General features: G+C 43.7%; 1 protein-coding gene across 1 annotated transcript in view; it reads left to right on the forward strand.

Moving 5' to 3' along the window:
• MYO1H (myosin IH) overlaps positions 1 to 13,862 on the forward strand; it is a 42,988-nt gene extending 29,126 nt beyond the window's left edge. The window contains exons 18-31 of the mRNA XM_048821503.2: positions 69 to 186; positions 683 to 796; positions 906 to 982; positions 2,388 to 2,456; positions 3,246 to 3,330; positions 4,036 to 4,195; positions 5,294 to 5,377; positions 5,951 to 6,044; positions 6,720 to 6,775; positions 7,631 to 7,766; positions 9,039 to 9,106; positions 9,448 to 9,545; positions 10,870 to 10,969; positions 12,647 to 13,862. Coding sequence (XP_048677460.2) covers positions 69 to 186; positions 683 to 796; positions 906 to 982; positions 2,388 to 2,456; positions 3,246 to 3,330; positions 4,036 to 4,195; positions 5,294 to 5,377; positions 5,951 to 6,044; positions 6,720 to 6,775; positions 7,631 to 7,766; positions 9,039 to 9,106; positions 9,448 to 9,545; positions 10,870 to 10,969; positions 12,647 to 12,670 — 1,283 coding nt within the window. The 3' untranslated portion in view covers positions 12,671 to 13,862. The remainder of the gene's footprint in view (positions 1 to 68; positions 187 to 682; positions 797 to 905; positions 983 to 2,387; positions 2,457 to 3,245; positions 3,331 to 4,035; positions 4,196 to 5,293; positions 5,378 to 5,950; positions 6,045 to 6,719; positions 6,776 to 7,630; positions 7,767 to 9,038; positions 9,107 to 9,447; positions 9,546 to 10,869; positions 10,970 to 12,646) is intronic.
• The last annotated feature ends 388 nt before the right edge of the window (positions 13,863 to 14,250 follow it).

Consider the following 14,250-nt stretch of genomic DNA (forward strand, 5'->3'; position numbering starts at 1 on the left):
GTGAGGGAGTGGCGCCATTTGAGACCTTACGAGTGATTCCTGTTCACTGTGTAATCCATTCACCACAGGAAAGTTTGATGACGTCCTGATAAGACACCAGGTGAAGTACTTGGGGTTGATGGAGCACTTGCGGGTGAGGCGAGCTGGCTTTGCATACCGGCGAAAGTATGAACTCTTCTTGCAAAGGTAAACAGAGTTCCCTCAAAAGGTTGCTACTCCCTAACCATGTAAAGGCTCAGGTCAGATTTCTTAAGATACGAAAGGATCTCTCTGCCTTGGAGTCCAAAGTGTCACATCAAAGCTCAGGTCTCCAGTGTGCAGGGATGCCCAGGTGTCAGCAGATTACTGGTCATTGGGTTTGGCTGGTCATTTTCTGTGTGTAAGGGCTTTCAGGTGCTGCTGTGCTCAGCACCTCAGAATTAGGCTGCTACTCTTGGGACCCTCAGTATGGATTTAGGTGACCAGGCCTGAAAACTTTCTGGCTCAATGTCTTGGATTTACAGAATTTAAGGCAGTATCTGTGCAAGAAAGAAGCTGTCTCAGCCACTGCTGTTGTGCTGAACACATCTAATCTCCATCTGCTGTAATCATCTGCATCCACTTTAATCTACATGTTGGCCTCTTTGCTCTCTTTCAAACGAAGTCTAGTCTTGTTGATGTGCTCTGTCACTAATCTTGCTAGGTACAAGTCCCTGTGCCCGGCTACTTGGCCTCATTGGCATGGACCAGCAGCTGATGGTGTGGAGAGGCTCATAAAGCACATTGGGTACAAGCCTGAAGAATACAAACTAGGAAGGTAAAGGCTCTTTTTCTCTTGCCATAGTGTGTTACACCAGATAATCAGGTCAGGCTACTGCTCCTGTTGCAATAGTGGATCTTGATTAATAGGCTGTGTTCTCTCTTAGAACGAAAATATTCATTCGTTTCCCAAGGACTCTGTTTGCTACAGAAGATGCATTTGAATACAGCAAACACCTGCTAGGTACAGTTCCAATTGCCTTTTTATCATGCAGAGCCTAATAACCCTTTCAGCTGAATAATGAAAAGAAAAATGCCTGTCCTTTATGAGCATTCTTCCGTCATTTGAGAAAATAACAGATGCCAGAAACACATCACTAGAGGCAATTACCAGGCTTTCAGGAGATGCAAGTTACAGGAACTGGGTAAGGATTTCAGGTCTGACTGATTCTAGGGAGGCTTGAGGTCTTTGGTATTTGTGTGTGCAGGTACCATGACTGCACGTGCAATACCAAGTTTGCACACACACATAGCTAGTTGGGCACCTCTTTAACTTCTGTGGATGTAGCTACCACAACTGTGTGAATAGCAGCTGGGTTAACTGTCTGTGTAAATGTAGATGCTAAAATGCATGTGCCAGGAAACCTGTTGCTTAAACATGGCTTACTGCTTCCAACTTCTGGAGAGTGCCACAAAATGAAGATTTGTCATGATTAGTGTAGCGTTCTAACACACTTATAGAAAGGACCCAGTCTAATGTCATTTACATGGAATGTTCATCGGGGAAGATCTTAAATGCATAATGGGAATTGCTTTGTCAGCCCTGAAATGCAACAGTGCACAAGCACCCAGTAACACTACCGAATAGTGCCACCGAAAGAACCAGTCATTTAAAGGAAGCTTACCATGCACTGCAATGGCGTAGAAATGCAGTGGCTTATAACAAAGCATTTGGAGATGGACCGAACAAAGAGCAGACTAAGCCTGCATAGTTAGAATAGCCAGTTATTGGTGCATCTGTTACCTGAAGCTATAGTCCAAGATGTGAGGGGAGATTCATAGTTAGCAATCTCTTCAACCCCCACAGGGCCCTGCAGAAGAGGAATAGAAATAAGCAGACTATGCAGGGTCAAAACAAAATTCACATAACATGTGTTCTGTTGCATCAGCCCTGTGGAATTCACTCAGAGCACCTATGGATGCTTTACCCCCTCTCCTGGAGGAGTTGCACCCCATGGGGATGCTGGGGAGACATCCTTCTGTGTCCAGCACTATCTGCCTGAGGGCAAGAAACAACTTCCCTTCTAGGCAGGTAATTTCTTAATTGGCAGTTATAGGGTTTCTTGCACCTGCCTGTGAGACATCTGGTACTAGCTGCTGTTGGAGACAGGTTAATGGAGTAGGTAGAACCTGCTTCTTCTGATGTGCCTATTCTTGTGTTCCTCTTTTTGCCAATGGCATGCCCCATGCCAGGACCTGCATGCTTTAATTATTCTCAAACTCTCCACCCATTCCTCCTTAGAGCTGACCCTATCACAAGTTATTTTAAGGCTGATTGATTGAATTGGATGCCTTTTCCTTGTGAAATTGGTAAGGGCATCTCTCAAACTGCTGTGACTCCATAGTACCGAGAAATGTTTTATTTTCAGTTACGAGAATACAGGCCAGATACAAAGGCTGCTTAGGGAAGAGAGTATACAAGAAACAGAAGGAAGCAGGTAAGCTTGATCATTCCTTAGTGTTGAGTTTTCCAAGTTTGAGTTTGTAAGTCTGGAGGTCGAGGATACCACTTCCCTGCAAGCAACTGCACCTGCACTATACTCACCCATATGGGGGGGGGGGGTGTGATGTGAATTTAGCTGCCAAATAACTGTGGGTGACAGCAGCATTAGAGAGAGCCAGCCAGTTAGTTTCTTCATTACTCCACTAGCTTGTGTGACCCTGTTTCCGTGTGTGTCCCAGTACTGTAGATGCGATCAATGCTGTGTAAGCATAGTACCCGCTGCTCTATAGCTGGAATGTAACTGGAAGCTATAGCACTAGGAAATGTCTGAATGCTCCAGGAGATGAGCTTTTGCTTGCTTTGCTGGTCAAACCAGGCAGCTCTGTTCTAACTAGCTCGCTGGCTTGTCCTGTTTCTATCCAAGTATGTTAAAAGGACAGCTGTACTCTCCAAAGGACGCTAACAATAAGAGCAGGTCTAAACATTTGTTTGGCTGCATACATCAAGCACCATACTGGCCTTATTGTCATTGAGGACATTGGGCCTGGCATTGCTCTGAAGTTTAGGACCCCAATATCCCCACATCCCCTTCAACAGAGCCACTGTAACACACAGTGCTGGATCCAGGGAGATGTATGGTACTCTAGGAGAGGCCTGAAGCATTTGTGCCCTTTACTAAGGAAACTCTTCCTGACTTCCAAATCAGCAGGGGATTAGCAGGATTCGACCGCAAAGGGACTAAATATTTCTAAGTGTAACCTATCAGCTTGGCTGACTCTTGCAGCTATTAAGCTCGAGGCCTGCTGGAGAGGGGTGCTGGCACGCAAAGAGGCCAAGAGGAGAATGTGGGCTATTGAGACCATCAAAAGGTACATTCCACTGTGGGAAGGTAAAAGGTTGGGGTGGGGGGAGAATGGGTGCTGGGGTACAGGTGGGGTGATCCCAGAGTGGTACCTAGCAAGTATAAGTCTACTCTTGTTCAGCCTGTAGGTGCCTATGGCAGAATACCTCATTATTCATGCTCGTTACCCCTTTGCAAATGTTGCTCTTACTTCAACCATCTTCAAATGGTTATTTCTGGCTTGACTAGAAATCTCAAGCCCCTTCTCATGAACTTTGTGGTCCACTTTCACAGGCCAGGTAGGTTCTTGTGTTTTGAATGAGTGTCCAGACTTCATGGGTGATCCTCAAACCAAATCTTTAGAAGTTGCCCACTCTCCATGTCTTTAAACCTGACTCTTGCCTGACTTTTTAAAATCGTGCTTTGGAATCTAAGAACAGAAGGTAATAGAATAGATTTTTTTTCTTAAACTTGCAAGCACAATTTATTGGTGCATTAAAAATTAATGGCTTCCATAAAATGGAATTTGGGTGAGTGGAATAGTCTTTTAGTGTTTAGCATATTGTAAATCTGAAGTTCTCTGCTAAGGAGATTGGCTGGCTGCAGTGCTTTCTCTGACTTAGTGTACTAAGCAGTTGTTGGCATGAATTTTCTGACCTGACTTACCTTCCACTCCCATTACTTTCTGAATGCCATTTGTAAGCAAGAGTTCTCATTAGGATCTTTCCTGTAGGTTTATAAAAGGCTTCATCAATCGAAAAAATCCCCTTTGCCCAGAAAACGATGAGTTTATAAGCTTTGTGCAGTACACCTATCTCAAGAAGCTCAGAGACCACGTTCCCAAAAATGTCTTGGACAAGAACTGGCTCAAGCCTCCTGCTATCTTGGAAGAGGTGAGGACAGGGTTTGCGATATAGTGATACCATTTCAAGGCACTGCTCATTTGTGTAACTTTCCCTTATAACACAGTGAAATGACTCCCTCCAGCTCTGCGCTCAACCTGCAGCGAACCGTGCTCAAGCGTCCCAAGAGAAGCTGCTCACTTTGCTTCCAATGTTACTACCATCCCCACTAATTTTACTGTTGAAAATTGTTAACCTCAGAAATGCACACTCATTACACTGAGGTCAGTTACTTAGGATTGTCAACAATGTGTTACAAAAATAAGGGACTTTTTTCTTAGGACCCCCATCCGTCCCCTCCTGATAGTATAAATATTAAGCACTACTCACCTACGTTCACCGGGGTATTTCTTTTTTGCAGCACTCGGCAACTCCGATCTTGTAGAGGGATGGAAAAAATAAGGGACACCCCCCCCACCCCACCCCCTTGTAATAAGGGACTGTTGGCGACCCTCTGTTGCAGTAGAAGGAACAAACCCCACAGCATTTTAAACTTGCACAAATAATTTGTGTCCCTTCTTGGATCTCTGTCACACATTATATCCCGCAGCTGGGGCTTGGCAGGCTGAGAGGCATGGTCTCGCTTGGTGTAAGAACTGGATGAACAGTTCAGATCATCCCCAAGAGAATACTAAATTTAAAACAGTTGTTTACATTTTTATTGGCCTTCTAATCCTTGGTGCAGGGTTGTCAGAATATTAGATTCTTGAACCATCTGTCTGAGATTCTGAACTGTCACTTTTATAGAAACAGCTTCTGTTCTTATATGAAACTCCCATTTCCTCGATAAACATCTTAGATCACTTCAGTTTCAGAAATATTACTCTGCATTCACCTAATGTACTGCATCTTCAAAGCACTACACAAACATGAACCATCTCTCCCTAGAGTAAACCCATTTTACAGGGGGAAGGGGGAGGGAACCTGAGGGATGGGTTGACTTGTACCAAAGTCAGACATGGAATTGGTGTCACAGCTGAGACTAAACTTCATAAATTCAGTCCATGCTGCCTCTTCAGCTCCACACCAGTTACATTTGGACACCCAGTACATGTTTATGTTGGAATTACATTCTAGTCTTTTCTGCAGACCTCCGAGACGCTGAAGAAAATCTGCATGAGGAACCTAGTGCGAAAATATTGTCAAGGGATTACAGCTGAGAAGAACGCCCAGGTAATGAATGGAGTATGTGTGTTCATGAAGGGACATGATAGGGGACATTCCCTCAGATAAGAGTCCTTTTCTTTAGTGAGCGGTACAAAGCAAAAGCTGTAACCAGTAATTAACTTTACATTTCATGCTAGCCCAACCAATGAGTCCTTTACCCCTTTACAATAGGAAAATATTCATGCTTTTCTTTGAGGGTGACGGCCCTGACCTTCTGTTGTGGGGTATTTTAAATACACAGTACAGTTCTTCCCGGTAGCCTGAGCTGAGACCTGTGTAATGTGAAGAGAACTATTTCCCATCGCTTTTCAGATGGACAGTGTGTGGGGTTTTTTGAAGAAAAAAAAAAAAAATCGGTCATGCTGGCTGCCTGCTAAATCCTTGCAATTGGCAGGACAGGAATAAACTCAACACAGTGGGAGAAATGCAGCTTTACAGCTAATGCACAAACCGCAGGAACCCTGCTCCAAGTGACGCCCTTCACTCAGTCTCTCATCTGGCTCGTGGGACACTCTACTGGGAATATAAGAAAGTGGTGGTGGTGTGGGGTGTTTTGTTGTGTTTTTTTTTTTTAAATAGTTGCAGCAAAAAGTAGCAGCGAGTGCCATTTTCAGAGGGAAGAAGGATGGCTACCTGCAGAGCGTAAGCCAGCTCTTTGCAGACACCAGGCTACGTGAGTATACAACAACAAACTGCACTCCTGGGCTCCTGACTCAGTATAGTCCCATTTAATATGCTGGGCAACAGGTCCTGAGGTCTGTGGAAGCTTTGCCTGAGTGAGGACTATCCAGTTAAGTTCTGTAGGAAGTGGTGGTGGTGGTCTGCTGACTCGGCTCTGGAATTCCAGTGTCCTGTGGCTTATAATGGACTGATGCCTAAAGACCATCTGTTTGAGGAAACCTTTCAAATACACACAGATTTAGTGTTTCACTCGTGTTGGGAGCTGAAGGTTTTGGTTAATAATGGGATGCTTTCGGAGAAGGAGCCTCGCCTAGCTCTCTCTAGAGAAAGGAGAGATGGACTGAAGGAGTATTAATGGGAGCTAGTCCTATCCAAGCTGAGCATGTACCCCTAGGAGATCAATGGGGCAAGAGACGGATCGATTTAGTATAAAATGTCCTTACTCAGTAAATGAATCTTAACATTGTGGGACAAATATTTCACAGGAACAGTTTCAGGAGTCCCTCTAAGGGAGGCCATAAAATCATGGAAAGTTCAGAGTTAAAATGTGAATGAAGCTTAATGAGATTAAAAAGGCAAATGCAGAGGCTGGATCAATTCTGATGGACATGGTGGCACCGCATACACTTTCATACTGCGTGGTACGTGTTTCTGGTTTGCTCCTTAGGTGAGGGAGACATAAACCCCAAAGTACTGCAACTAATTCATGGGGAGAAGGTCAAGGTAAGAAGATGTTCAATGGCAGATTTCTCCTCATCAGCAACATCTCACTGTCATCCTCCCTCTTAACCAGGTCACTGCCAAGACTTTTAAATGTGCCAAGGTTAACCTTGTGATGTTCAAAACAGTGTCTCTGCCAGTTCTAAAGGATGGTACATGCAATCAAATAACCAATGTAGCCAAATATTTCCACACTGGCCTGACCTATCTCTGGGTTATGTGAGTTTAACTTAGACCATCTTTGTGCTGCTTTTGAGTAAGTACGTACCTAGGAAGCGGATGAAACACGAGAAATTTATAGTGTAAAGGCTCCTTTTAAGCCTTCGGGGGGGGGGGGGGGGAATTCGTTGATCTGATCTCGTGTGTGGGGAGTTCTTATGAGGCTTATTGACCTAACACATTAACAGCATCTTTGGTCTCTGATTCTGTTTTGAGAATCCTGTAGAGCAAGTGTGTGGTTGCTAGGGAATTCAGTGCCGCTTTCCTTTTCTAGGACAGCGGAACGATGGAAACCCAGCAACTTAATGCCCCATTCTTGTGCCTCTGCCAGCATATAATTGACAGTTAAACTGCAGATGCATATAGTGCCCATTATGTTATCCCATAAAGCTGGAGGGCTGTACAGAATAAACTGTTTCCAAAATCTCATGATCTGCCCCCAGTCACAGCTAAACCTCCCACCCCCAATTTCAGCGTTTAAAGAAACAAGCTCAGTGTATTCTAAGCAGAAGGCAATAACACCCTAAATCTTGTCTCATGCTATAGTCCCCAGAATTTCAGGCCAATGATGCCTGCTTCCTGAGTTATCTCTAGTCAAACCTAACCTCAGTGAATGCTAACATTCACGTGTTGTTTCAGTATGTGACGCCAGTGGTAAAATACGACAGGAACGGGTTTAAAGCAAGAGAACGGCAACTTGTTCTGACCCAGTCAGCAGCTTATGTGGTGGAAATGGCCAAGATCAAACAGAAAATAGACTATGCAACTCTGAAAGGTAACAGTGTAAGTCAGTGCTAGTTCTTCTTCCCTTGCAGAGGTCATCAAGGCCTTGGCAAAGGGGCAGAATGTGAAGAGGAGGGCTTTCCCCCCTTGCTAATTCCTCCTTCCCTCCAGGTTTCCAACCCCCCTCACCTGCTATTTAGCTTAGTGATTAAATCCTTTTACACTTCGTGGTGGTTTGTAAAAAGTTGTTTGCAAGCACAGAGGGTTATCACTTCACTTGCCTCCTGCTGACTTGCTGAAGGATGATCACAATTTATCAGCTAAAGCAGTGTGACCTCCTGTGACCATGTGGCTGATTAAAAAAGTGTCTAGTTTTGCATAAACAACCCTACTCTACAGGTATTTTTCCTTTTAAAGTCTTACTATAGTCTAAAGGGTTAATTCAGTTCTGGGCTGAATTACTTGGTGGGGGCGGGGGTGTGAATTAGTAACTATATATCGCTACTCTTGTTTGAGAGAACACCCTTGATTCTCCATTACTGTAACTAACAAGCATCTCTTGGAGAGGAATTTTATTAAATGACCTTAGAAACCAGACCTCATCTGGGGAACAAATGTCAGGTCACTCTACTGATTGGACAGATCCTTTCTAGTTATAAAACAACTAATCTCTGTAGTAGAGTAGCAATCTGTACTCTGTATATATGCTGCATGTAAGTTTTTATTCAAGGTTGGGGAACTATATCTGTTAATTACAGCAAACTGTACACGAGGCAAAAGGGATTAGAGTACTAGATTCTTTAGTGATGTTTGGAAATTCTTATTTCCTCTGAAGTGCAGTTTATGCATGTGTCCATGAAACTGGCATAGTTTGGAAAGGGATAGCTGCACATTCAAAAGGTGTGCTCCATTTATTTTAAAAATACCCCATTCTGGCAAGATAGAGGAATTTGTTGGTGGGGATGGGGTTACACACCAAAACATCCTTGATTATAGCTAGGTAACACAGAATATTTTCAAAAGTAGCTGTTTCAATATGTTAGGAACTAAAATGAAGCAATTTAAGAATAATGCCAAGGAATTGGCACTGATGCTTCTTATTTCTCAGCTGTTGTTGGAGCAAAGGTTTCTGGGAGCTGGTAAGCAGGAGAGCAGGTTTTCCTCATACTTGAAAAAGGTACTGTCCTTTTTCTTCACACAAGCCACAGCTTGAGGGCCCTGATATTGTAAACAAAACCAACTTTCACCCAAGATGAGGATTGTGTTATGGTTATCTCCGAAAGTGGCTGTTTCTCTTCCTCTAATTTTTGGGTTCTTTTTTAAGGTATTTCTACCAGCAATCTGAGTGATGGGCTCTTCGTCATCCACGTTCCTGAGGACAACAAACAGAAGGTAAACCACCAGAAAGCTCCTAGTGAGCCAGGCGAATGTGGAACATCTTCACATGAAACAACCAAGTTACTATAAATACCAAATGCACTAAGGGTAGCATTTTACAAACCTCCTTATACAGGATCACTGGCCTGATGGGGGGCGGGGGGAAATACATTTTCTAATGATAAGTAACAACTGAAGGTATGTTGGACATTTCTCTGATGCCAGTGCTAGACATCATGAAAGTATTTCCCTACAGTTACAAATGTTGTCTAGCTTAACTGCTGGTCTGAGACGAAAAGCTCTTTGCCCTTGTGCCTAAGAATGTTGAATTATTTTGTCCCCATTTCTGCTTTTAGGGAGATGTGATCCTTCAGTGTGAGCACATCTTTGAGACCGTCACAAAGCTCTGCATGCTGGCCAATAAGCAGAATGCTGTCCAAGTTGTTCAGGGAAGGTAAGCACCTATGTTGCCATTCATGCTACATCTTATAAAGGGATTCTGTGGCACTGAGCTCTCCCATTTAGTCAGCTAAAACTCTTTTGACCCAGCAGTCCACACCTACCTAATAATGCAATGTGCTTACACTGTCAAAGGGCAAGATTTGGCCTTTAAGATCATAAGAGTAATCTGGAGCTTGAAGTTAGTTTTTCAAGTAGTTGTTTCACAGAACATTTTCCCCAGCAGTAGCTTTTGTAGTGACTTCTCTGCAGGCTTAGTTAATGTCGGTGAAGCAGGTTGAACAGATGGAGCACTATACAAGTGCTCACTTCTGATGAAGTGAGCTGTAGCTCACGAAAGCTCATGCTCAAATAAATTGGTTAGTCTCTAAGGTGCCACAAGTACTCCTTTTCTTTTCACTATACAAGTGGACTATGTAATGTATTAGTGGTAGTATGAATGATAGAGCTGTGTAGTAAAGACGGGTTCCAGCATGTCTGTGTAGCTGGATAATCAGCGGAGTCAGTTTTACTTATAAAACAGCTTTCAATTTCATGACTCTTTAAATACAGTATTTTTCAAACAACTGCTTCCTGCCATGGGAACAAGTCTGAGGAGTTTGACTGTCGTGTAATCATCTGGGTGATACCCTGTTCATTTTAACTGAACATACTGCAGAGACAAGATCATGGAACCTTAAACTGCCAGCAGCTTAATGGATGGGTTTTCTTTAACCTGAGCTGTGCTGACCCAAAGGATAGACAGTATGCCAGCCAGATCACTCCAGAAAAGTGCTGCTCTCAACTAGACAGGAGCAGGTTCAGGAGACACTAAACGCTGAGAAGAGGCAGTTTCTTCCAGATAACATCTGACTAACACTACCAGCTCAGTCTGTGTTTAGGCCTCCTGGGCTTTCAGGAGACAGGGAGGCAATGTGTATTGATCCTAGACCGAAACCAATGGAATGCAAAAGCTGCAATGGATACGTGTTCCTGCTCTGTCTTCCTTCTGCTGGCCACTACATTTCAGTTGTAATACAGCATTTACGCTTGTTCAGTCTGGCCAGACCAGGCATGCTGCCTAATTTAGCATGCTTATGTTTCTTTCCTTTTATTAGTTAGTGTGTTCTAGTAATCAAACGGCTGTTCAAGGACTCCTTGTTTTTGTTCTGGCTTGGTTGCACATGTGCAACTGTTCAGAGAATTTATCTAAATCTGTGAGGGGTTTTGAACTTTAACTTAATGAGATCTGCCTGGGGAACAGAACCAAAGAGGAGCTTAGAGTAAAGCCTATTGTAAGGAAAGCACGTAACAAGCAATATACACTTGTGTACTTGCAGCCTCCAGTTTCACATCAGTTCTGGGAAAAAAGGGATGATAGCTTTCACAACTGGGCAGGAGCCTCAGATCTATAAAGCCAAAAATGGACACCTAACAGTGGTAAGAACTAGAATTCTAAGTTGCATCTAATGCTCATCACGTGGGTGACAAAGTGAGCAGAGACTGCTCTGGTCATTTGGAAGACGGGACCAATCAATTCCTCTTGTCTGTGCATATAGTGTTGGGGTCAGATAAATGACTGCTTCATATTACTCAATAGATCTGCACTCTGTGTATCTCGAGTCCTGCCTACTCACCTTAGTTACACATTCTTACTGCTGCTTCCTCCTGTTAGCCCTGCAGAGCCAACCTGGCAATGGAGGGGAAGCTAGATTCTCTTCTGGCTTCTGCAGCAACTGAATTGTTCACCAGACTCCACTGCAGAATCTTCCTCTAGAGTGGGAATATGTGAGCCTGCAAACACACCTGAACTTTCAGGTGCCGGGTAGAGGTTTTTGTGACTTCGGTTATTTCTTCCTAACCACCAAACTTTACATCTTTTCCCTGAGAAAGCAAGAACCTCACGGTTCCATTGGCAGTTACTTTCCAGAGCACAACCATATCTTTAAGGCAATATCAAGTCTCTAGAGGCTGGTGGATAAATCCTGCCTCACACTGTGTCTGGTAATAGGGACTCACTTCCTCACTCTTGCTAGCATTTGGGTAGAGAAGAGCAGGACGACTGACTAACAAGCCAGTGTGAAGAGAACTCTTCCTCTACCAGTCCAAATGTCTCATGGGCACCAAGTCTCCTCATCTCAAAGATATACTGGCATTAGAAAAGGTTCAGAGAAGGGCAACTAAAATGATTAGGGGTTTGGAACAGGTCCTGTATGAGGAGAGATTAAAGAGGCTAGGACTTTTCAGCTTGGAAAAGAGGAGACTAAGGGGGGATATGATAGAGGTTTATAAAATCATGAGAGGGGTGGAGAAAGTGAATAAGGAAAAGCTATTTACTTGTTCCCATAATATAAGAACTAGGGGCCACCAAATGAAATTAATGGGTAGCAGGCTTAAAACCAATAAAAGGAAGCTCTTCACACAGTGCACAGTCAACCTGTGGAACTCCTTGCCTGAGAAGGTTGTGAAGGCTAGGACTATAACCGGGTTTAAAAGAGAACTAGATAAATTCCTGGAGGTTAAGTCCATTAATGGCTATAAGCCAGGATAGGTAAAGAATGGTGTCCCTAGCCTCTGTCAGAGGGTGGAGATGGATGGCAGGAGAGAGATCACTTGATTGTTACCTGTTAGGTTCACTCCCTCTGGGGCACCTGGCATTGGCCAATGTTGCTAGACAGGATACTGGGCTGGATGGATTTTTGGTCTGACCCAGTATGGCCATTATCATATTCTTATGTAGCAAATTTAACCCTACATAGTGAAAGGTAGGAGTCTCTCAAGCTGTTTCAAAGGCAATGATGCCTGCATATTAAGCAACATTTTAACTTAATTTAAAGCTGAAATATGGCAGTAGGTATGTCCATGTCTTTTCTCCATGAGCACTAACTGTCTCTGGGTGCCCATGGGTTCAGCCATAACTAAAGCACCTGGGTGCTTCACTTCCCTTTCCTTGCTGATCCCCAGAGGTGCATGTAGCATAATGTGCTTCCTGGCACTGAAGTGCCACATCCATTTGGCTCATCTGAAGTGGCTGCACAGGAGTAGTTCTTCCACACAGATCTCACCAAGGCTGGGATGTCTGCACTGGAATAAAATAATGCCTTTCTTTTATCACAGGTGTCAACCAGAACAAAGTCCTGAGGGTGAACAGGAATTCCTGCTTTGCTTATCACCATCTTTGCTCATAACAGAAAGGAACCCACTGGATGAGATCAGCACTGACATCTTCCAGCTGAAAGCTTTCTGCTGCCATAAGACTGAGATTTGAGTTCACCTGCATCTTTTCAGCTTTTGGGTTTTTAACTAAAGTTAATCAACTGTAGCTGTAACATTCAAATGATGTAGATTTGAGTTACTAGTACTAAATTTCATAAATCTGTTTAACGCAAATGAAGTTCTCTAACATTGAAAATAACTTTACTTACCCAGTAAGCAAAGATCTTAACCATCCAAGAAAGACCGAGCAAAAACAAAAGGGGTTCCCCGGCTCCTGAGCAGGGCTCAATGAGCAATTCTTTGTACAAACCAGGAGTAATGCACAAACTGCAGACCGGCAAATGTGGCAGTAGGGCCTGGAACCCACCTCTGCCCACGTGAAGGCTGTGAGCCTTCAAAGCCAGCATAGTTAGACTTCACCAGGGACAAAGTGGGCAGAATGAGTGTGTGCTCTGAACACAGCAAGAATAAGGCTGGCAACACATTCTCATTACTTGACTCAACATAGTACTAGATGAGGTTGCTTAGCTGGAAACCTCATTCGCTCTGCTTTCTTTCTGGTCAGTTAGTGTCTATAGTGGACTCAAGACTTTTCTCCATGTTGTGTATAGTAATGGCTATACACAGTGCACTGTATGAGTACAAGGCACTGGAAATAGGAATGAAATGAAAATAAGATGGGCGGGGGGAGTATTCTTTGACTTTTAAATTCTATTGAGCTGAAACAATAGAACATAACAGCCACATGGGTCAGAACAAAGGTCCATCTAGCCCATTATACTGTCTTCCCACAGTGGCCAATGCCAGGTGCTGCAGAGGGAATGAACAGAACAGGTACTCATTAAGTAATCCATCCCCTGTTGCCTATTCCCAGCTTCTGGCAAGCAGAGGCTAGGGACACCATCCTGGCTAATAGGTCCATCAATGGCTATTTTCCATGAATGTATCTAGTTCTTTTTTTGAACCCTGTTATTGTCTTGGCCTTCACAACATCCTCTGGCAAGGAGTTCCACAGGTTGACTGTGTGGGGGAAAAAATACTGCCTTTTTGTGTTAAACCTGCTGCCTCTTAACAAGAACTGGGGTCACCAAATAAAGTTGAGAGAGTAAACACTTCATTTACTTTTTCTGCAAGTCATGATTTTATAGACCTCTATCATATCTCCCCTTAGTCATCTCTTTTTCCAAGCTGAAACATCCCCAGTCTTATTAATTTCTTCACACAAGCCATTCCATACCCCCAATCAGTTGTTGCCCTTTTCTGAACCTTTTCCATTTCCAATTCCAATCTGTTTCCGAACAAAGCACAATCACTTGATTTGCAGAATCTTCCACTGTCTCTTCTTGCTGAGACAAAACTACCTTCTCTAGGTGTTTGGGAAGTAAATCTGGTAGAGCAGTGGTTTTCAGCCTGTTGTCCACAGACCCCTGGGGGGTCAGCAGACTAAGATTTCCAAAGAGGCCTGTACCTCACTCTGAAAAATGTTTAGGGGTCCACAAATGGAA

This window comes from Caretta caretta, chromosome 15, assembly GCF_965140235.1.
Source record: "Caretta caretta isolate rCarCar2 chromosome 15, rCarCar1.hap1, whole genome shotgun sequence".
Taxonomy (NCBI): domain Eukaryota; kingdom Metazoa; phylum Chordata; order Testudines; family Cheloniidae; genus Caretta; species Caretta caretta.